Source organism: Hakea prostrata, chromosome 7 (genome assembly GCF_041222555.1).
Source record: "Hakea prostrata isolate BN-2017 chromosome 7, UWA_Hpros_2, whole genome shotgun sequence".
Taxonomy (NCBI): Eukaryota; Viridiplantae; Streptophyta; class Magnoliopsida; order Proteales; family Proteaceae; genus Hakea; species Hakea prostrata.
Genome location: NC_142606.1, coordinates 22004590 through 22028005, shown reverse-complemented (window position 1 = coordinate 22028005; position 23416 = coordinate 22004590). Strand labels below are relative to the sequence as shown.

The 23416-nt window shown below is 39.6% G+C and overlaps 1 protein-coding gene across 2 annotated transcripts; it reads left to right on the top strand.

The window, feature by feature from the left end:
- Nucleotides 1–84: 84 nt before the first annotated feature.
- On the top strand, nt 85–22727 carry LOC149010562 (sodium/hydrogen exchanger 1-like). Of its 2 annotated transcripts, none has more exons than XM_089164436.1 (14): nt 85–539; nt 658–776; nt 1915–2012; nt 2315–2374; nt 2467–2513; nt 2601–2795; nt 3513–3559; nt 6844–6910; nt 7639–7739; nt 8140–8241; nt 21032–21170; nt 21301–21363; nt 21447–21529; nt 21734–21823. In XM_089164436.1, exons 1-13 carry the CDS (start codon nt 354–356, stop codon nt 21489–21491), a joined length of 1269 nt encoding a protein of 422 aa, XP_089020562.1. In that variant the 5' UTR covers nt 85–353; the 3' UTR covers nt 21492–21529; nt 21734–21823. The 2 variants fall into 2 exon arrangements, with proteins under 2 accessions (XP_089020562.1, XP_089020561.1); XM_089164435.1 differs by having other exon boundaries at nt 86–539; nt 21440–21529; nt 21734–22727.
- The last annotated feature ends 689 nt before the right edge of the window (nt 22728–23416 follow it).

Below are 23416 nucleotides of genomic sequence, written 5' to 3'. Positions count from 1 at the left end.
AGATAAGAGCCCGGTTTGAGCCGGCCCACCCCAACCCAGTTAATGCGGTAGTTCAAATGAATTTTTCAAGCGTCTTCAAAGCTACCAGCCCCCGCCCTGAACAACAACCATTCTTCCCTCTTCGTTTCCCTGTTATATTTGAGCCTTTATCATAGGTGAATGTTACTGATTTGATATTCTTCCTTTAAGATTTTATTTCTCTATAAGCTCTGGCAAGGAATCATCGCCAGCCGGAGTTATGAGCCACAAAATTTAATCTTCCATGCCACCCATTGTCTCCTTCAATATTTCAAACGCCAAGCGAAGGACCTGGAAATTCAAATGCACAAATCAACTCAGACATCTAAAACTGGATGATGATGGCGGGTTCTGCTCTGTTCTTTCACTCTCTCCTACAGAAGCTGGGCTCTTCCTCCATCAGCACGGAAACTGTTATTGCACTATCTGTTTTCTTCACCCTACTCTGTGCTTGTATCGTGATTGGTCATCTCCTTGAGGAGAATCGATGGGCTAACGAGTCCACCACTGCTCTTCTTCTGGTTTGTATCAAACCCCCCGCGTTTTTTTCTCTTTACCTTGCTTGCGGTGATTGGTTCTATATGGGTTTTCCATACCCAGCTTGTGTGATATGATAATTGCTATAACGATTGGTTTTAGGGATTATGTGCTGGATCTGTTGTCCTGTTGATCTTTAAAGGCCATAGCTCGAGCATACTTAATTTCAGTGAGGAGTTGTTCTTCATTTATTTGCTTCCTCCTATCATTTTCAATGCTGGGTAAGGTTCTATCGTTATGGAGTTCCCTACTCTCTTATCTTTCTAATGATTCTCTTGAAGGCCTGAAGCGCAATCTTTCCTTGACCAGTTACTCAAACGAATTTTTGTGACTTAACAAAGTGTAGGTTGCAGTTAATGTGTTTAAGTCTAATTCTAGGTCATGCTTTAACAAGAGGTTTCAACTAATACAGAGTCGGACAGAAATGTTCTGGAAATAGTGAAATAATTTGGTCCACCTCATTTCTCCCTGTTTGAAAACCTCATCCAAAGGGATGCATGATAACACATGTAATAAGGGGATAGATCACAAATCTTAATTTTAGATAAACTGAAGTTGACCACGGCTGCAAAAAAGTGTCATGTACCTGAAAACTATGGAGAAACTAAAGGACCGGTCTCCTATAGTGCAAATTGGGATTTTGACCCCAATGGAGTATCTAGTGGCAATGCACTTCACCATTTCTTTTTTGTTTGTTGGGGGGGGGGGGGGGGAGGGATGAATAAAAGAGGTATAATTGCCACCATCAATGTTCAATCCCTGATACCATGGGTAAATGATTGTATAAGAATCAATTAGATGCCAGTGGTGTCTTATTGCAATGCACTTCACTCACTGGACCACTAAGGGCAAGGAAAATTGCACTGAATTCTATATAACAAAGTAGCAAAACTGAGATTTTCTCTATGAGGGTAGAAAAATGGGCAAGACCTCTTCTCTTTATCTAGGAGAAGAAGAGGCACCCCCAAGGGATGTCTCAAAAAATATGCCCAAAAACCATGTCTTTCTTTGTTAAGCTTTCAAACAAGCCTTCCGACTGACCAAACCCATTGGTCATTTAGGCGGCCATTAGGAAAGGCCCAACCCTCTAATGCACCTTCTGTAAAAATATATGAATAAAGAATTCAAAATCATTTAAAATTCCACTAAACTCCAGTTTTCTATGCCTTTGTTCTTTCTTTCTTTCTTTTTTGCCCCTGGCTATTCCAGCTGATTCTTTTTGGTAAAACTGCTATTTATTTTATTATAAGGATACACTGAATGCCTTCTACATGGTATTCTGTCAATCCAATTTCAATTCAGATAAACTAGTCATTGGTCTTGGATGTTGATTTATGATTTTTTTAATTACACTTCCAGTTTTCAGGTCAAGAAAAAGCAGTTTTTTCGCAACTTTTCAATGATATTGTTATTTGGGGCGCTCGGCACACTCATTTCATTCTGTCTTACCTCCCTAGGTGAGTTTAGTATGTATTTTTCTGCCATTGCTCTTTCCCAAAAAACCCCTCCCATGGCAAGAGATTCTATATCTTCCTTGTGAATATTATTCTAGCCAATGGTTGAAGTTTGTTTGATGAGGAGATGCCCAATGCTTTTTACCTTCTTCCCTCCTCCTGTTTGTGGTAAACAATGATAAGATGAATAAGGTTGAAAGATCTCTTTGCAATATACAGCTTCAGAATCTGATACCAGAGTTGAGCTAGATCAACTGACAGCTTTATCATGTCTAACATTCAGTTGTTCTTTGGAAACTTTCTAGGTGCATTTTTTCTATTGAGAAGGATTGGTGTGGCAGCTTTGCGCGTACAAGATTATCTAGGTCACTACTGCTCGACTATATTGAGTTCTAGATTCACCTTTGTTATTCTGTGTCTCTGTTCATATTGAGAACCTGAGATTGGTGTGTTGCAGCTGTTGGTGCCATATTGTCAGCCACAGATTCTGTTTGCACATTACAGGTTATTCTAATATTGTATAAATTAGAACCAATACGTTACTTGTGACTTTAATGGTAACTGCTGATATCTGATCTTTTTGTATCAAAGGTTCTCAGTCAAGACACAACCCCTTTACTTTACAGCCTTGTATTTGGGGAGGGAGTAGTGAATGATGCGACCTCTATTGTACTTTTCAATGCAGTCCAAAAACTTGATCTCAGCAGCATCAATGCTTTCCTAGCATTAAAACTGTTCGGGACTTTCCTTTATCTCTTCTTAACAAGTACAGCACTTGGCCTAGCAGTAAGTTCTCAGTTTGATTGGTTACGTATTGCATTATAGATCAAAATAAGCATGTTCATTAGGAAGTATGTGGTCACTCTGGACCCTTTTGCTTTAGCAAAAAATGAGCGACAACTGCTTCCTATTAATCTTCAAAAAACTTCAAGTACTTTGTAACTTCTTGATTGTGGTTTTGGGTTTTCCAAATCGTTTCCTAAGTACTTGCATCTCTTTCTTAGCTCTCCACCTTTTTCATTCAAATGAAGCCACTTTCTTAATTTGTCCAAGTTGATGTTGAACTGCAGACCTCAAAATTAGAGCACTAGTCATCTGTAAATCTCAAATCCTTCACAAATCTATTTGAAGATAGCAATCTGTCTTACTTTTCTTGCCCCCGTCTCGGATAACCACTTTAGTTTTTACTCAATATGTCAACATCTCGCTTATTTTTTTCTGTTCTTTTCCTTTTGTTTTGCATTTGTATTTTTGTAGATACAGAGGATATTTCTCTTTTATTTGTTTGTTATTTTAATTAAGCTGTTCAAAGTTGTGAATTCATAAAATCAAATTAGCTTGATTCAACTTGTTGGACCTGCATGTTTGAGTTGGTTTCGTAGTTTCCTTTATTTCATAAATTTTGGGACCTTTTTTTAAATCTCTACCATAACTTTCAAGAACCATATACATGTTTGTCAAAAGTTCAATTCTTTATTAACTGTGCCATGCCTTTCTTTGCAGGTGGGTCTCATCAGTGCCTACATTATAAAGACATTATACTTTGGAAGGTACTGTCGAGAACTTTTAGGCTTCAAATTTGAAGTTTTTATGTACACTTAAAGCTATTTAGGTACATCCATGTCTGACAGTAATTAATCAAAAACATAGTATATTTGCCTTTTTTTGATGCTTTCATGTCTATGAGACAATTTGATTTGTGCCAATAAATATGTACACATCATTTGGCACTAAGTCTGACATGTAAATATCAATAGAATGTATTTCTTCATATTATGAAGGAAGCTTTTTGATGGTTTTAAGAAGGTAAATGGAGAAATGAGTGATCTTCTGAAGATAAGGAACAATGACACTGTAGTTAGCTTGTAACACATTTTATTAGATAAATATTAGGAGCTCTAGCTAAGAGAAACTGCAGTGCGATCAGGATTTGGTGACAGTGCCTAAAGAGAAGGATAATTTGTATGCTAAGCCTTCAAGTGCAATGATGATTCCATAAATGTCATGCCATCTTCTGATTTGGAGTTATTAAACCTAATGCTTCTGTTGGCCTTGAACCATGGAATGGTTGAGCTATATAATATACTAGAATTCAGTCATCTGACCAAACATGATCCAAATCTTTGTAGGAAAATTTTGTATTCTGGAAATTAAGTGAGTCGCTAGATCTAACTAAATAGAGACAACACTGTCATTATTAAGAATATCTGTTTCAATGGAGACCGTTAACAAAGGTGCAAGAGCAAAACCAATGAAAGCCAGGGACCATGTCAGTTGACCTGTAGCCATGAACTTTGACATTGTTATGTGCTTTTGTCACAATACGGTGTGTCCCTACTGTGCTATCTTTGTTCTTTAGTTTTACTAGTTGGAGTCTAGTCAGAATAAGTTGTCTGTGTATGCCTTGTAACCTAATCAGATCCGACTCTGATTGTGCTTATTGTTATAAATAGTTCATTGGGAGATCACAATAGGTGTTGAGGTAATCATGGACTCCCGTCTCTCTTTGCTCTGAAGGTCTAGTTACAGATCCTGATTTTGTTACATTATATCACAACTGTGTCCCTTTCTCGCTGGTCAGATTCCACAAGAAATGATTCTCTTGGTGCTTTCATTGGCCCCTGTGCTGGTGCGGCGACTGCAGATCGATTAGTGTTCTCTTGCCCTGGGGCTTCATATACTGGCTTGCAGGAGAATGTTACATACTATATTTAGTCAAAATACGGAAGTCCCTATTATGATATGCTTGCTCTTCTTTAGTTTTACTAGTTTGTCTAATTAGATTAAGTTGTGCCTGTCTTGTAACCCACTCTGAGTCTAACTCTGATTTTGCTTAAATTGATGGACCATGATACATTTGTTGAATCTATCATGGGTTTAGCTCTTTCTGCTTTTCAGGTACTAGTTCAGACCCTGTTGGTTTTATTATAGACATAATTTTCGTCCTATATGGAAAATGGGGGTGGAAAGCAGAAATCGACAGAATGGATAACATGAGAGTACGATAGAACTATTTTTAACATGACTAGGAGAATTCGAATATTTAGTGAACATTGTAGAGGCACCTGTAAGACTGATTAGGTCCATCTGGATGGAGCTAATATGGGTGGGCCTAGATTGACTATTGAAGTAGTAAGAAAGGATGTGCATGTGCTAGGACCTATGTGGCTGATCCCTTGTAAAGTGATGTTCTTGGAATGCTGTCTTGACTTTGTCTCCTAATTATCTTCATATATGCTTAAATTTATTATTGTTACTTCTCTTGTCTATTTTACCGAACCTTGTTAGGATCCATGTATCTGACCCCATCGTGTTGGGATAAAGTTATGGTTGTTGTTGATGTTGGAGACAAGTTCTTTGTATCACAATCAATAATGTAGTACTGTGTTTGATTGATCAAAACAGTAGCCAAATAGGACCTTTCATAGGGAATAAAGTTCACATTTGATAAATTTAGGATGAAACAGAAATTAGATGTGAAAGAGGGCTGAAACTAGAGTGGTATTATAAGGATAATAACGTAACAATACAGGCTGAATAGATCTTCAAAACAGGGGCAAAACTATATTGAAGAAATTGAAAGGACAATATGAGGGAATTGAGAATAATAATGTAACACCTGGGCTTCACACCGCAAGGTGGATCGATTGGATCGAACACCAACATACCTTGATCAAACACAAGGAGTCTCCATAGAGAAGGAATGCTAACAAAGCAAATTGATTTCAATAGATGAGTTGTGTCTTCACCTCTTACATAAGTCTCTTTATATAGCATTCTCAAGAGACATAAACATTAATGGTAACATCCAACCACTAGCTAACACCACCTACCTATTAATAATTCAACTACTACCTAACTCTTTGACAAAGGAAACTCCTTTGACAATGAGTTCTTTTATTTTCAAACCACAGCCCCTTTTATTGACTTTTCAAAACTAGACTTGGGCTTAGGTATAGATTATGAAGTTCAACATATGTGGGCTACCTTTAACCCACTAAAACAGTCCTAGCCCATGAAAGCCATGGGCTGATTCATGTGATAGCTTTAGGCCTTTGATGGGCCTAACCCAATGGGCCTTTTCTTTCTTAAATATGTCTTCAATTCTGCATCAATCAATCTTGGATGAACCACAAAAATCATTAATTTACCTTTCCACGTTGAGGCTTCAGTGGTCCTCTTGGTCAACTTTTTAAGTTGCAGTCATTCAAATGTTTTGGTCAACCATCTAGATGGGATTCATTGGAATCTGATAAAAATTTCCCATCAGATTGTGAGTTTTTCTCTTATTTCATACTATTGGTCTATATTATGCCCATCAACTCATACTGGGTCTTGTTTTTGCCAATTCAGTTTCCCAGCTTTTTTGGTCCCTTGGTGAATAATGATTTGTATGAGAATGTCCTTTGCCACTTGAAATTTAAAGTTCTTTATGGTTCAATTAATTAGGCTTTCCATTTTTTTATTTTTTTTATTTCACTTTGTTAAGCCATCAGGTTTTCAGTTGTTTAAGCATCTACTGAACTTCAGAGTAACTTTGGATCAACGAGACTGATTAAAGGCAACCACTGCAGTGTTCAAGTCACCTAATTCTGTCTATTCTATAAGGTGGCTAGGTAGTAGACTACACTTTCAGGGCATCGATAATCACCTTCTTGGTGTCTGCTTTTTTAAAACAGCTTGTCTGTAGGAGCATTTTGAGGCACAGCCTTAACTCCAAAGAGAAGGAAAAACAGTTGCCTTTTTATCTTGCCTTTACTAAATAATTATGCTTATTATCATAAATTCTGTCATTGTTTCAAGTTGGCTTCATATCATTGATTTGTTACTTCAGGCATTCCACGGATCGTGAAGTTGCAGTTATGATGATAATGGCTTATTTGTCATACATGATAGCAGAGGTAATAAATTAGAAAGTGTGAGCCTTTCTTTTTAAATCTCAAGGTAGGCTGAAAACTGAGTTCAGTGGCAACTGATTCACATAAAGCCAGATTTTCTTTTCTTTTCTTTTCATTGCGATGCATGATGCCTGTGTGTACTTCGGCCTATGGATGTGGGTTTTCTTCTCCTTATGGGTCGGATCTAGTGGGTCCCTTTACAAGGCTGGATGTATATTGAGATTCATCATTGAAATGTGGGTTTGGGACCATGCAACACATATACTAAAATGAAAGGAATCACTACCGTAGGATTGGTTCCTAGGACTCAATGGGCATAGCCGCTTTTACGATGAGTAGAAAGAGCTACATGATGCTATATGGTCTGGTATGAGATGGGAAGGTATTAACAACCCATTTTGTGGGGTGAGTTGGTCTTCTTTCTAGATGCTTGATTTCAAATATTCTTGCATTATGGTGTATTCTGTGCCAACATGTAAGGCTATATGATGTATGAAATACTGGGGGAAAAAATAATATTTTAACAAATAAAACTTATTATTTATACTAAAAATAAAATACTTTTAATAGTCTACATAGTATCAAAAGTAAGGAGAAGGATAAGAAGTTGATCTCAATTTAAATTTTAGTGTAATAGATTATTTAGTCCATCCATTTGACTTGATTTTCATGCAGTGCATTAGTGGCTGCAGTTATTATTTCCCTAACAACTCTATTTTCCCCCTTGGCAGTTGTTATCGCTTAGTGGGATTTTGACAATTTTCTTTTGTGGCATTGTCATGTCACACTATACATGGCACAATGTTACTGAAAGATCAAGGATAACAACCAAGTAAGAGTGTATCTTCTGATTAGTGAAGAGTTGTATATCTATATATATATATATAGGTTGCCAGGCTGCATTGAGCTTCTGCCCAGTCACAAGAAGGGAGAAATGACCAAAAAAAAAAAAGAAGACCACTTCCACCTCTCTTCTTGAATGAGAAATCCCACCCCTGTTGGATGCCCCTGTGCTGTTGCAGGGGCCATGCAGCTTGACAGTAACCCCCTCCCTTGTTAACATTATTTTCTTGCGATACATTATTCCTTTTTTTTTTTTTTTTTTTTTTGGGGGGGGGGGGGTTTAATGTTCTCAGTGTGATGTTTAATGTTTTAAGTCTGGGCCACAGAGACAAATGCAATGGGATCTTCAGTGGGAAACTATTAATTATTTAATGTTTTCATGATCTCAGGCATGCATTTGCAACTATTTCATTTATTGCGGAGACTTTCATATTCCTGTATGTTGGCATGGATGCCTTAGATGTTGACAAGTGGAAAGCAAGCCATACAAGGTGGGACTTTGTTAACTTTCTTAATAATTGATCGCTAGTTTGTTGAAGCTGCTATCAAGTGTGTTACATCAAGCATGATAGGACTACCAGCTGTTTATAATTGTTCTTGATTTGCTCAAAAATTGATTTTCTTGCCGATAATACATGTGTATGTATCACTTCAGTTTGCTCTTCAAACAGTTAAAGAAGATAAAAAAGTACTATACAGAAATCTATTACAAAAATCATATGCACGTCAGCTGCTGGCAATTGTCTTTGCCTAGACAAATTCTGCTATGGCTTTCTACTGTAACATGGGTCACAACTTTTAATGGAACTTGGACCTGTTAATAATGAACTTTATCCTTCAAGCAAGAATGATCCTTCGTCTGATTCAGTGTTTGGAACCTGGATGCTTGATTGGATCCTTGAAAGCAGATTTCTAGGTTCTAAAAACATTTCTGTTAGATAATTATGACAGTGCTAATTTCCTCATTCTGATGTTTGGAATCAAACTACTTTCTTCTCCTTTTTGGAGGTGGAAATGGGAAACCTGCGGCTATTGACTGAAGTTGGTATCGCGTGGTCTTGTCATCTAATCAATGTGATCATACCATATCCAGAAAAGTAGAAAACAAATAATTTCAACTAGTTCTTTTCTGAGTGAATAAACAAATATAAACACCCCGAAGGGCAAAGAGAGGAGGATACCAGGGGGAATGAGGTGGGGGAGAGCTCCAAGCTAAACTTACTAGGAGAAGACACAATGGAACCATTCAAACCCCATTTAACAATGTCTGTTCCCTAGGTGTCTACAAGAGGTTTGTGGGGGGATGGGGGAACTTAGAGGTAACATCCTTGCAGATGGCTTTCCAAATCTGATCGGGAGATCTAGGTATGGGAAGCCGTTCGTGAAAATTACTCTCCATCCAAGTGTAGGTGATGTAGGTGCAAGTATCGGTTTCTCAATAGTATAAAAAATTGAGGTACCCATAAAGTTGGAGGTAAGCCATTGGCATTTAATGGTTAAGGGGGCAAATGGAGGTAAGGGCTCAATGCCAGATCTGTTTGGAGAGGAGGCAGGTGAAGATGCAATGGGAGATATTTTTGTCCTTGGGGCAAAAGATACAAGAGAGGGGAACCTGGACTGAGTGGTGAATGAGAACGGATTGGGTTAGAACACAATAAGTGAGGGTTTTACAGGTAGTGAAGGCTTGGTGGGGGAACCAAACAAACTTAGCCAACAGGATGGGAGGGGGAGGGGGGCGGATATGGTTCCAAGCATAGAACAAAATTCCATTGAAACTTGCGAAATTTCCACCGAAATTTCCCATTTTAGAAAATGCGAAACGAAACTCATGGGGACCAAAAAAAAGTCCTTAGGTTCGATCAAAACTGTCGAAATTTCGTCGAAACCTCGAAACCTGTCGAAACTTGGTTCAACCCAGTTGGACTAGCTGGTTCATGAGGAAAAAAATTCCCAAATTTCGTGGGAAACTTGGGAAATTTCATGAAAACTTGTGAAATTTCGTGGAAACTTGGGAAATTTCGTGGAAACCTGGGAAATTTTGTGGAAACTTGGGACTTTTTCCTGTAAATTTTGTAGTTTTCCCAAAATTTCAATTTTTTGTTTATTTCATGTTTCTCCAAATACCCCCTCCATCAGGACTTCTCTATCCAAAGTGTGTATTCCCTCAGGTTGATTATCTTAAGCATATTGATGACCAGACTCATAAAGTTACAGTTGTCGATTAACTTGACAACCATAGGCATAAAATGTCATGGGATGTCTATGTTCGTTTATTGGAGGAGAGGATGTTACATGCATACTACTTAGCTCACAGGATGAATCCACTATTGGCACTCCTTATAACACTAAGTTGTATTTTCCTTTTATTGTCAACTATTTTGAAATTAGAAATTATATATTGAATGTTATGTGCTTAAGTAGTTAAGTGTATAATGTACTTTTTGGACAACTCTACATTGATGTTATGTACATTGAATGACATATCTACATTGATTTTTTTAGCAAAATACAACAAATGTATTCTTTATATTCTAATTAGCTTTAAAACAGGATCCCACCCCAAATACTCTCTAAAACCTGTCGAAACTTGTACGGAAAAGTCCTCAGTTTCGTTGAAAATTTCCAAGTTTCCACCTAAGTTTCACATTTTCACCAGGTAGAAACTTGAGTTTCCCTCGAATTTTTTACCATGGTTCCAAGTTTAAGGTTATGGGAAAAAAAAATCCCTCATAGTAAGGAGTTAGATAAAACCCTCAGTAATCAAAGAGGAAATGGTGGAGAGCATGGTTGTCAAGGCGACCAAAGCGATTGGGGCTCCGCCTAGGCGATTAGGTGACAAGTGGTGCCTAGGCAGCAATAAGGCGACCAAAGTGGTTGGGTCAAAATTTTTCAATACAACTATTTTTGAACTACTTTTCAATACAACTACTTTCTATAATAAGCTAAACAAATATTCAATAGTCACATTCATCCAAAAAAAAAAAAGCATTCAAGAATCATAATTTTGAAATATTATTCAAAAAAAGAACACAAACATAAGTTCATCTCATCAAACCATAGTTGTCAAATGTCCACCTAGGCATTTACTGATTCATTGATTCTTGATGTTGAGTATGACTCATGCTTCACATTTTGTTGCTGGCGGGCGGTCACTTTGGGCCTTCGAGTTCCTTTGCAGATTGGGCGTCAATTAAGCTGTTCAAAACAAGGCGGACGCTTTGACAACCATGATGGAGAGAGCTGGTCGGAGGGAGAGGAGGTTTCTTTAGGTTCTAGAGGGATTGGCGGGGGGAGTGGCTGTCTAGAGTGAGTTGTCCTTGAGGAGGTAGAACTGTAGAAGTAGACCCAATTAATTCAAATGGAGTTTTCTTTAGAGGAGATCCTTCAGATGAGTTTAAAGAGCCCAACAACATTATAGTCTTTGATTCTACTTATTCTTCGGTCTCCTTCTGAGGGCCTACAAACATGGGGCCACCTAATAGGGTGGAGAAATCTATAGGCTTCTTGGCCTTTCAGCGGAAGCTACAGAAAAATGATTCAATGGCTTAGGTTGTGGACTCTGGGAGAGAAAAATCTCCACACTAGTAGATGTAAGAAGATTGAAGGACACATTTGGTTACAACTAGCCTTCCAGTATAAGAGAGGAGTTTATCTTCCCAAAGTTGGAGGGCATTGGTGTGCGGTAGTAGCCACAAAGATGGGAGGGAAAAGGAGCTTGAGGTAGGTAATTGGGAGGGCGTCTAAGGAGAAACCCATAAGTTGGAGAAGGGAGGAGGCATGGGTGTCCAAGGTACCCGAGAATAAAAGTTTGGATTTAAGGAGATTGACATGGCAGCTCCAAGTGGGGCTCAAAGAGTTGGAGGGAAGACATAATGGAGGAAATGAAGGAGGAATCAACTTTATAGAAGATCATAAGATCATCTGCAAAAGCAAGGTGAGTGAGGTTAGTGGATCTACATTTGGGGATGTTCTCTCTAAACATCTCTCTTAATTTTTTTTTGTGCTAGTACATAAGGTATTCTCCCTTGTTTCTCGAGTTTCTTTGATTCTTATGCATTTGCATGGTTCGTCCTGTTGTTCTAGAATCTGCCACCTCTGGTTGAATCGTGGATCAAGGCCTTCTCTTGCAGTTGGTTTAAGGAACTGCACTAGACAAACAGGTGAGTGCGGGCCGACTCAGGGGTTGGGCAACCACCTTTGAAGGTCAAGTTAGACAAGGAATAACATGAGTCCTTGCTAGGAGGAGTTAATTCCTAAGCAAATGGAGTTGTCGGGTAGGTGAGTGGGAATTAATAAACATTAATAGGCTCCTGCAAAATGATTGGTATTTATATCCTTACTTGATGGTGGTGGACCATTGGATGCATGAAGATCAATGGATCCTTCTCAGTGAGGTTGAGTTGCCCAGCTCATCCCATCGTTTGCTGCCATTAATGCTGGCCGTTAGTGCGACAATACCTTTTCTAAAGCCCTCAACAACCTGACGGAAGGCAAGCTTTAGGCAGATATAATCTATACCAGAGGATACGTATGGTGCAATTAATGTATACATACGGAATATCAACTTATATCTCTAGAGCATTAAATTCACTAATACACGAGTCCTCAAATAAGACAAGAAATTTGATTTCTCGTAGGAATTGTTCAAGGAAGAGTCCTCGGAAGAGATATCCCTAGTAAGTAACATCCTCGGTGCAAGTTGGTTCGACCCATCCTGGAGCCTTTCCTCGGTTAGCCATGTGATAGTACGGACTGGCTCAACCAGGAATGGTATTTCATGCAAATTTTGCCTAATATGAACCCCCCCAAATCATGGTGTCACCCTCCTTAGGTTGGTACAGTGGGGCTGGCTTCTTGAAGACATGTGGTCAAGGCTGTTACCGAGGACACAAATAGTTGCAGTTATGATATGACCATTACTAGTTGAAAGGACGTGCACGTAACTTAAGGCGCCAGATTCGTCGCCACGTATGCATAGAGTAATGATGGCCCTAGATATCCAAATCGACGAATTTACTTTCGCCCTCCAATTGGATTCATCTCCACTGTCCATTTGAAATTTGAAATGCCATTTTTCTTGGTAGAAGTAGGGGGGTTTCTCCTGCCTTCAACCTCTTGGTAGTTGTGGGAAACCTTGTTTGTGTGTTCTTAATCGCTCCAAAGGTACTTATGCCCTCATTTACTGCGTGCTTGAGTGTTCTTCTTCTCCTTCTAAAAGTAAGTATTTTTTTTGGATGAATAAATAATTATATTAAAAGAAAGGGAACAAAGAACAAGGACTTTAAGCAGAAGACTGGAAAGAATAACTAAGACCCCAAGAGACAACAATGAGTCTGTTCCTTGGGGTATCATCAACAGGGGGTGGGGAATAGCTACCAGTCTAGAAGAAACCTAAAAATAGATGGCATTCCAAATCTTATCTACAGAGCAAGATTTGAAAGTCCATCTCCGAAGATTTCGCTCCCACCACAGGTGGTGGACCAAGCACAAAACCACTAGCTTACCAATCCGATTGTAGATAGAAGAACCTAAAAAGTTTCTTAAAATCCAAGACTAGTCTCGCTCAAATCTGAAGGAACTCCTTGAACGGGGCCATATGGAGGAAAGGGATTTTCCCCAGATAGAGCTGGAGAAAGGGCAAGAAAAGAAAAGGTGCCAAACTAGAGCAACAAAGGATGCAGTTTTGGTTTACAGGTATGTGGTGGCTAGCTAGGAAGGATTGGGTGAGGAGGGCGAGGTTTAGGGCTCTCCAAAGGGTAAGAGAATGACGGGGAATGTGGTTTTTGAACCAAACCAAGGGGGGCCAGGGGGTAAAGTAAGTATTATGCTTCTTTACTTTTCTCCCATTTATTTCTGCAACTGAGTTTAGAGCTTCCTCTCGAGAATGGGTAGAACCTTGGTAAAGAAATACGATGATAAGAGCAACCCTATTCACCAACTTGAACCCTAAGAGGAATTTGGGGTCAGGGGCAATCCGTTCGATCCCTCATGCCCTCTAATAACGGAAGACACAAAGGAGGCTGAGAACCTTTAGACCCTTGCTAGAGGGCAGGGTTATCATTTTGTTGAGGATTCTGTGGAAGAAATCCCTGAGAAGACGGCTGCAAGTCCTTCTCCCAAGATAGAGCCCTTCACTACCTCAACTTCTAGGAACAAATCTCCTCAGCTTTTGGACCATAGGCACCCCAAATACCATGAAAAAGTTGGACCTTAATTTTTTCCTAGCCTTTTGTGTCATAGGCATCTTAAGCATATGTGGAGGGCTTTTAGGATCCCAAATGGCCATGAGATTCGCCTCCCTGAGTTTAATAAGAGAGCCAACCGTCTTCTTCGCGGTGAGTTCCCCTTGTACCATGACTCCATGCTCGAAGGACTCAAGGTCCCCCTCCATCCTTTCATAATACAAGTGTTGCAAAAATTCAACCTTAATCCACTCATGGTGGCTCCCAATGGTTGGATGATCTTGTACAGATTCTTGGGGTACTGCTCCAACATGGGTGTGGAGGCCACCCTGAATTTGTTTCAGTGGATGTTCACGCTGAAGGACCTCCCTCAGGATGGGTGGTATTATTTCAGTAAAAGGGGTTCCTCGACCCTAAAACTCGAGATATTTGTTAGAGAGAGTTTACCCAGTAATAACAAGGGTTGGAGGGATCAGTACATTTGCTTGCTGACCTCCTCAAGACTGCCATACTTACTGGCCTGATATTTCCAAGGATTGTTGGAATAAGTTGAATGTTAAACCCAAATTGTCCTCCTCTGATGCCAAATCTTACAGAAGGATTCTTCGAGGTGAAGGGGTCCTCACCCATGATTGTGAGATGGAGTATGAGGCACCACGTATCGCCTTGGGAATCATATAGCATGAGTGCTCTCACCCATTCTTGTCTTTGTAGATCTTTAAAGGGAAGTTGGTTAGGACGGTAATGGAGTGTGACTGAAAATACGGCCTAAGCTTTCTGGCCGCCACTATCAATGCTAAAGCTTGCTTCTCTATCTTTGGATACCTAGTTTCAGCATCTAACAAGATATAACTCATATAATAAATGGGATTTTAAATTGCTCCTTCTTCCTTGATTAACACAACACTTACAACATTCAACAAAGTTGCCAATAGACATACAATTCATCTCTAGGAAGGGGTTGAGTTAGGATAGGGGTTGAACTTAGCTTTTCTTTCAACTGCTTGAAAGTTGTATGACACTCTTTGCTCTATAGCACCCCCTTGTAGTGATAAGGTTCTTTAGTGCCTTGAAAAAAGCTTGACACCTATCTTCAGATCGGGCTATAAAGCGATTTAAGGCAGCCACCCTCCCCGTCAAACTATGCACTTCCTTGACAATCTTTTTGGGATGCATCTCGATGATGGCCTTGATCTTTTCAGGGTCATCTTTGATCGCCGTTGGGATACATAAATCCCAATAACTTCCTTGACGACACTCTGAAGGTGCACTTCTCTAGATTGAGCTTCATATGATAAGTTCAGAGAACATCAAATACTTCGGCTAGGTTAGAAATGTGATCACCACCGCTCACACTTTTCACCGACATATCATCGACGTAGACTTTCATGTTATGCCCTGTCTGCTTGCAGAAGATTTTGGTTACCGCTCTCTTATATGTGGTTCCAGCGTTCTTCAATCGAAAGGCATGACTGAATAGTAATAGATTTCACGATCCGTCATAAAGATTGTGAACTTCATTCTCTTCTTTCATCAGGATCTGATTATACCCATAATGTACATCCATAAAACTCAACACTTTGTGCCTGCCAATCGCATCAATCAACAAATTGATCCTTGGCAGAGGGTAGCTATCTTTGGGGCATGCCTGGTTGAGATCCGTGTAGTTAGTACACATTCTCCATTTTCCATTGGCTTTCTTTACCATTACCACATTTGCCAACCAGGTTGGCCATTTATAGGGTGGATGAAATTGGATTTCTCCAATTTCTCTACCTCTGCTCGATGGCTTAATTCTTTTTTATCAAAAAATTTCTCCACCTTTGAACAATAGGTTTGGCATATCTACAGATCCATAAGTTGTGCTTTGCCACTCAGCAATCGATGCCTCACATGTTCTTGGCAGACCATTTAAACACATTAGAATTATTCCTTAAAACCTTAGATAGTTCTCTTTTAAAATCTTCATCTTACTCGTAGCCTATTATGGTCCCCTAAGCCGGACTCAAGCGGACATGTTCCAGTTTCTCTGCAGGTTCTCCTCTTTAAATCTTTCCCTCATCCTATCGTCCCTTATTTCAACACCGAGCAAATCCCAGCGATAGGAATTGGTGGTTGCTTCTTGATGAAGTTTAGGTAATAGTTTCACAACTGCCTTAGGTCGGTCTTACATACTCCAACCCCATTATTGGTAGGGAATTTCATCATCATGTGTCTAGGGGAGACAATTGCTCCCAGAGCACTCAGCATCGGTCTCCCCAATATCACATTATAGGCCGAGATGTTGAGGATGACCATAAACGTGGTTGGTAGTGTAACCTACTGAGGGTAGGTTCTGACAATGAGGTCTAACTTAATGTTACCTTCTATAGTTGTAGAAGTCCCAATGAACCCGTATAGGAGAGCTCCATTGGGTGTTAAAGCGATCAATCTTAAGCTGGCGGAATAGTTCTAGAGAAAATGAGAAATGATATTAGTGGAAGACCTTGTGTCCACGAAGACTTTATATACCATGTGATTGGCAAGTTGAGCTTTGACGATGATTGCATCATTGTATGGGGTGCTAACATCACCAGCTCGTTCTAAAATAAGGTGATTAGCTCACAATCGACGAACCTCGAGTTCTTTGATGCCTGCACCGTTCCCACGAAATGAGTGTTTCTTTTGACTTGATATAGGGACTCTGGGCATGGCCCTTCTAAAAATAGCGTTTATCTTTGGGAGTTCCTCATTATTGACAAACATTGGCTCCTTCCCCTATATATCTTTTCTTTCTACTACCATGGACCTCCTCCACTTTCATAGTGGGTTCACTCACCAGGTCGATTGGCTTTGTTTACAAACTGGGTGAGATGACCCCTAGCAATCAATTTCTCTATCTCAATCTTCAGTATGGGATAGTCATTTGCATGGTGCCCCGTGTCTTTGTGGTAGGCGCAATATTTGGACATGTCTGCTTTGTCCTTGGGACAAGCATGCGGCTTTTCAGGCTTCCTTAAAAGCCATGAGTCTTGGATCTACATGAGGATAGCAGATCATGACTTGTTCAAAGGTGGGAACGCTGCGTCTTCCTCATTGACCATGCGCCTGCTTCTTTAGGATTGCTTACCTCTCTAGTTCTTAGGGTTGTTTTTCTTACCAGGGAACTCCTCTTGATCACTCTTCTTGTAAATTACCAGACTTTCCTTCATCCTTGTTGCCATTTCTATTGGCTTCCAAGACCTCCTTGACTGTTGCCATTTGGTAACTAAGGTCCAGCAGTTCGTCCAAAGTCTTTGGCCTCTTCTCCACTATTGACGCGATGAGTCTCTTGCTTGTTACCGCCCTTTTGAATGTTGTGCAAGCCACCTTATCATCTAGATCCTTGATTTTTATCGAGGTCTTGTTGAATCTCGCAATGAAGTCCTTGATAGACTCTGGCTGGCCTTGACTCAGAGCCAACAAGTTATCCTCGGTTTTTTCCTTTTTGATTCCACAGTTGAAGCGTGCAGCGAAGGCATAACCTAACTCCGTGAAGTTGTGGATGGAGTGTCGAGCCAGACGAGGATACCAAGTAGTGGCTAGTCTTGTCAGAGCTCCGGGGAAGTCCCAATTTTTGATAGCGTCTCCACCTCCTCACATAGTCATCATGATGTTAAAGTGGCTGATGTGCACTAGGGGGTCGGTAATTCCATCATATAGAGAGAATATTGGTGCTCGGAAACCTATCGGCAAAGGGATTGCCATGATTTCGGGGACAAAGGGATCTTGGCTCAGAACATCATGCATTTCATCAAGAACCTTCTTGTCGAGCTTGCACAACCATTTATTCATGTCTTGAATTTGCCTATTACAATTGCTCATCTTGATGATTGGTTTGCCTCCCAATAGGGACTGTTATGCTCTTGGAGCCGCTTGATTCAGCCTCGTCATTTTTGTCCTCCCTTCTCTTCTCTTTTGATTCCTCGAGATGTAGGGGTTCCACAAGAAGGTGCTGAGAGGGACGGAGTGTGGGGGCTTGTGATTGCCAAGTCTTTGGAAGACTAAAGAGTGAGCCTTGGATCCTTCACGCTGCAAACAATGCCTTTTAGCTTCTTCTTCCCGGGCTCTAACATAATTGGTCAAGAAGTAACGCCACTCGCCTACTCCTTGGGCCCCCAACTATTGACCGATGGGGGAGGGAACTATAGTCTTGGAGCGAACCACTATAGGGTCCCTAGGGGGCAACAATTAACTCAATTGTGCCATCATATTCTTAAAGACGTTGCCCATCTCCAGCATTTGACTCTCCATCACCGTGTTGGGTCAAACGTAGGAGGGGCATATGTCTCTTGTACTAGAAGATCCTCATTGGAAGCTATCGCGCGCCCTTGGGGGCTTTCTTCATGCAAGGGTAGCTGTGGGAGATCCCTGGGAGCTGTATCCTTGTGGGTGTAAGGCTTTTTCCCTTTTTGCTTTCCACCTCCTCTACGAGACACAAAGCCGTGATTAGCCAAAGTTTCTCCAGCTATTGTTGTGCAACTTTAGTAGGAATGGCTTGTTAAAAGTTTGACTCCTTTCCCACAGACGACACCAAATGTTGTTATAAAATCTGCCACCTTCGGTTGAACCGTGGATCAAGGCTTTCTCCCACGGTTCGTTCAAGGAACTGCACCAAACAAACAGATGAGTGTGGGCCAACTTAGGGGTCGGGCAGTCGCCTCCAAAGGTCAAGTCAGACAAGGAATAATACGAATCCTCGCTAGGAGGAGATAATTCCCAGGTAGATGGAGTTGCTGAGTAGGTGAGTGGGAATTAATGAACATTACTAGGCACCTGCGAAATGATTGGTATTTATAGCCTTGCTTGATGATGGTGGACCATTGGATGTGTGAGGATCATTGGATCCCTGATGAAGACATCAATGAGCAGTTTCGAGTTTATCAGCGACGCCGACGTAGAGATCATCCCACGACAGCATCTATGTGGATGGATGATGAGTTCAGAGGTTATTAGATTGCTAGGATCCTATGGTTCGATGAGAAACACTACTCATAGGCAGTTTGTCATGTTATTTTTCTTAGTCTTAGTGGGTTGGGTAGTAGTTTACTACTGAAATATTTTGATTTCATGTTTGAGTCTTTATGGGCTGGGCCTAGAGTCTGTTTGGGCCCAATTTTGAATGATTTTGAGTTTGAGTTATATATACAACTTAAGTTGGGGTTATTTTGGGAATTAAACATGTAGGGTTGTGAGGAATCAATTTTTTTATTTAAACCTTGTATCAAATTCGTTTTTGGCAATTTATGAATGAAAGAAAAGAATTAGAAAAAGCTCACGTTGCTCTCTCTCTCTCTCTCTCTCTCCCTTGGCAGTGCTGGTTTTCTTCCCTCTCTCCAGGTAAGCTTTCTCTCCTCCTTTCACCTTTGTTTCCCACTAGAAAATTTCTCCTTGCTCTCCTCTTCAAAGATCTATTTTTTTTTCCTCAAAAAAGACCTAGTTGCTTTCCTGGAAATCTTCTTCTTCTTCCCCAAACCCATGGTTCTGTTTTTCTAGCAGAATAAAAAAAAAAAAAAAACCTTCTTTTATTTTCTTCCTTCTTTGTTAGTCTAGTTGTCTTTTGTTAGTCTTCTTTCCCTTCTCTTTGTTTCTTTTCTTTCTCTCCCTCTCTCTTATCACCTACTCTTTTTCCTAGGATACGCCCATTACTTCAAAATATTATTTTCTCTTTTCCTAGGATTCCCACTACTTCAAAATATTTTTTCTTTATCTTATTTCTGTTCCTAGATGTTTTCTTCTAACCCTTGTTTTGCAGCCAAGATCAACAGGTAACATTATCTCTTCTAAAATATTTCTCATTTATTTGTTTAAAACAAAAACTTCCCAAGACTCCCTTTACATTGTTAATTGTTGAATTCCTTGTTAGAAATCTAATATTGATTAGGACAACTCTAATTTTCTTTAAGTTTCTTAATACTCTTGCATTCAATTTAGTGTTATGGTGCCAAGATCCCCATCCCCTTGTTTGCCTATTGATTCTTGTTTAGTTGTGCTTACCAGTAGGACTTATCGTGTTTATTTCTCTACTTTAGCTGTCTTACATGCATGATAAATCAGATTGCAAGTGCTGCAAAATTCCTTTCTTTACTATCTGTCAAGAATAGGCGTTTAATTCTAAGAGTCTAGTAGCCCACTTTGTAGGTCCCCTAGTTTCTAGGGTTTCTCCTACATCAATCCCTCTCAATGAGGTTGAGTTGCTCAACTCATCCCGTCGTCTACTGGCCGTCAGTGTGACAACACCTTTTCTGGAGCCCCCGACAACCCGGTGGGAAGCAAGCTCTAGGCATATATACTCAACACCAGAGGATCTTCTGATACGTACGGTGCAATTAGTGTATACATACGTAATATCAACACATATCTCTAGAGCATTTAATGCATTGATACATGGGTCCTCGAATAAGACAAGAGATTCGGTTTGTCATAGGAATTTTTTGAGGAAGAGTCTTGGAAGAGATATCTCCAGTATGCAACGTCCTTGGTGCAAGTTGGTTTGACCACTCATGGAGCTTTTCCTCGGTTAGGTATGTGATTGAATAGACCCGGCTCAACCGAGAATGGTATTTCATGCAAATTTCGCCTAACACATACATTATTTGACTAATAGATAAGATGTTTGTACTGTTTATGATGATTGGTTTGATCTATTAAGTTGTCTTTCTTATCCTTCTGGGGAAAGAAAAAATTATGTTGATTTGATCTGGATATGCAATATGATGTTTGTGATGATGATGGATTGAGAACAACCAAAAATAACTATAAGAAGAAGAGAAGACAATAAGAAACTAGAGAAAGAGGGAAGAAGATAGTAGGAGAAAAGTTGTGCTGCTGATTTGAGAGAAATAGGGTTAGCTCCAATCGGTGGTGGTGTGTTATATAATAAGAACTACATGTATCTAACATCACACTTAAGACCCTAATTAGCAGGAATGTCATAGATATTTCTTGCTGCACTAGTGTTACTGTCTTGGCATGTTTTAGTAGTCTATTCTTTTGGAGGCTGATCTCATACTGTTGTTTACTGCATCACACTAGTAGCACATACAACAGCTGACAGTTCATGCTGACCTGTTTGTTTCAGTCCAGGGATTTCAATTGCTATCAGCGTGACACTACTCGCTTTAGTGCTGGTTGGAAGAGCTGCATTCGTGTTCCTTCTTGCAAACCTTTCTAACTACTTTAAGAAAAAAGAAAGTACAAAGATTACACTACGTGAACAAGTAATTTTCATGACAAACCTATTGCAAGAAATTACCAGACAGTTTCCACTTTATCTTGGTAACAGAAGTTTTTTCTTTTTGAAAGAAAAAAAGAGACCTCTTTTAACTCTTGTGATTGTTCCGATTTCAGTTCATAATATGGTGGGCAGGCCTAATAAGAGGTGCAGTGACTATTGCTTTATCATATGATCAGGTAAATCCAAGATCTGCAGATACTTCCATGAGAGGCTAAACCTATCAACTTTTACAATATACATTCTACATTTTAGTTTACAGGATCTGGTTCAACATCAAAAGCCACAGAAGAGCGTGCACGAATGATCACTTGCACCATAATCATTGTCCTCTTCAGTACAGTGGTACGTCTCATGAGTGCATTGATGGTTTTCATTTTCTCTTTAGTCTATTGTAACTTTGAGGTATGTAGAAGGTGAGTTATATTCCCTAAGCACATCTCTCTAGTCTCTATGTACATGAAAGTAGATGTCTAAAAACAAATTTTCGAATATTAACATGCTTATAAGAACTTTATGATAGCCAACTAAATTGCTTTCCATCAATAGGTCTTTGGATCGGTAACAAAGCCTCTGATTGATACTTTGCTGTTTCAACAAAAGCCATCAAATGTGAATGCAGCTGAACTCCCAAGCTTTGAAGAGCTACATATCTCACTTCTCGAAGATGGAGGGCCTAGTGATGAGGGTGTTCAATTAACAGTCCCCAGGAGAGGTAGTCTAGGCTTGCTAATGAGCCACCCCACAACAACTGTTCACTACTACTGGAGGAAGTTTGATGACAGATTCATGAGGCCAGTATTTGGAGGCCGAGGTTTTGTACCATTTGTTCCTGGTTCCCCAGGCGATGCAGAAGGAGAAACTCCTCAAACTTGAAGGGATGCCTGGTTAGTTATATCTTAAAGCATATGAGGAAACACGTTCTACGACAAGTATTGTCGTTGTCATACTAAAATAGTTTCATCATTTCTTCCATTGAGTTGGTTATTATAAGTTGCTCGCATTCCTTATCTCTTGTATCATATCAAATAAAGTTGATTCCTGTTGTTTTACATTCATTGGCTTATCAATAAATTAAATTACTTTTAATCTATAAATTAATTTCTTTTCTTTTCTGAAATGAAAGAAGGGAAAGGAACAAGAATAGAAGCTTCTTAGGTTGCCGCACAGTTCATATTAAGTCTGTCAATTAGTCCGGTTTCTGGAATTTCAGTTTTGTTCCAATCCTGAAGTGATCTGAATCCAAACCAAATGCAGATCTGAGGTGCTCAGATTGATAGTGTTTTGTCTGGTTCAGTTTCTACATTCTGTACTCGAATATGATTATTGGATTGATTTGATTTATTCAGCCCAGTTTTTATTCAGTTCTGGTTGATAAAAGACTGAAAAAATGAAAAAATTGAAATCTGAAGTGTCACCACTTGAGTGCAGCTGAGGTTCCCATGTCACAGTTTTTGTTTTACTAATACTTTTTCTCTCTCTTATCTTCTAAGCATAACCTAAGTTGATGAGGTGGAAATCGCAGCAATCCATGAATAGAGAGGAGAGTGTAAGAGGGTAGAGGGATATGTTTTCCCCATTATTTATTATTCAAAAATTTGAAATGACAAATTCAGTATATGGGTTTTGCATGAACTAATCATTTTTGGTATTATTTTACCTTTAATTGAACATGATAGATATTTATGGAAACAATAATTTCAAAATGATTGACTTCTAGTGCAGCATGAGACAAGACCCATCAATTGGAACCATGAAGTGGTGTGCTGGTCATTCAGAATGGTTGACTGTTGAACCATTCAGCTTGAATTGAACTGAGTATCACAAGCTTCCTTAGACAAAACTCATCTTACCAACTCAAGTATTCCCTTGTGGGTTATCTGAGATGATCTTTTATTCACTCCTCATCTATGTTTTCTAACTTTTGATTACCTAATAAACATCAATTTGCAGGAAAAGTACTGCTTGAAACATTAGTTTTAACTTTAAACCTCAGGTGGGGTTTCTGCCTTGACCGGGTACACCTTCTGGGCTTCATGGAATGAAAAACCATGTGTCAGCCATCTTCAACTGTTCTTGTCTTTGAGCTTCATCATCCCTTTCCTTATGGGCTTAATCCATGTCAAGTAGAGCATTCAAGTCCTTGGATTATCTTTACATGGAACATGGGGCATAGTGGTGAGATAGAGGTCCACTTCAAAAGAATAATTTATACTTATGGATGCAGTTCGA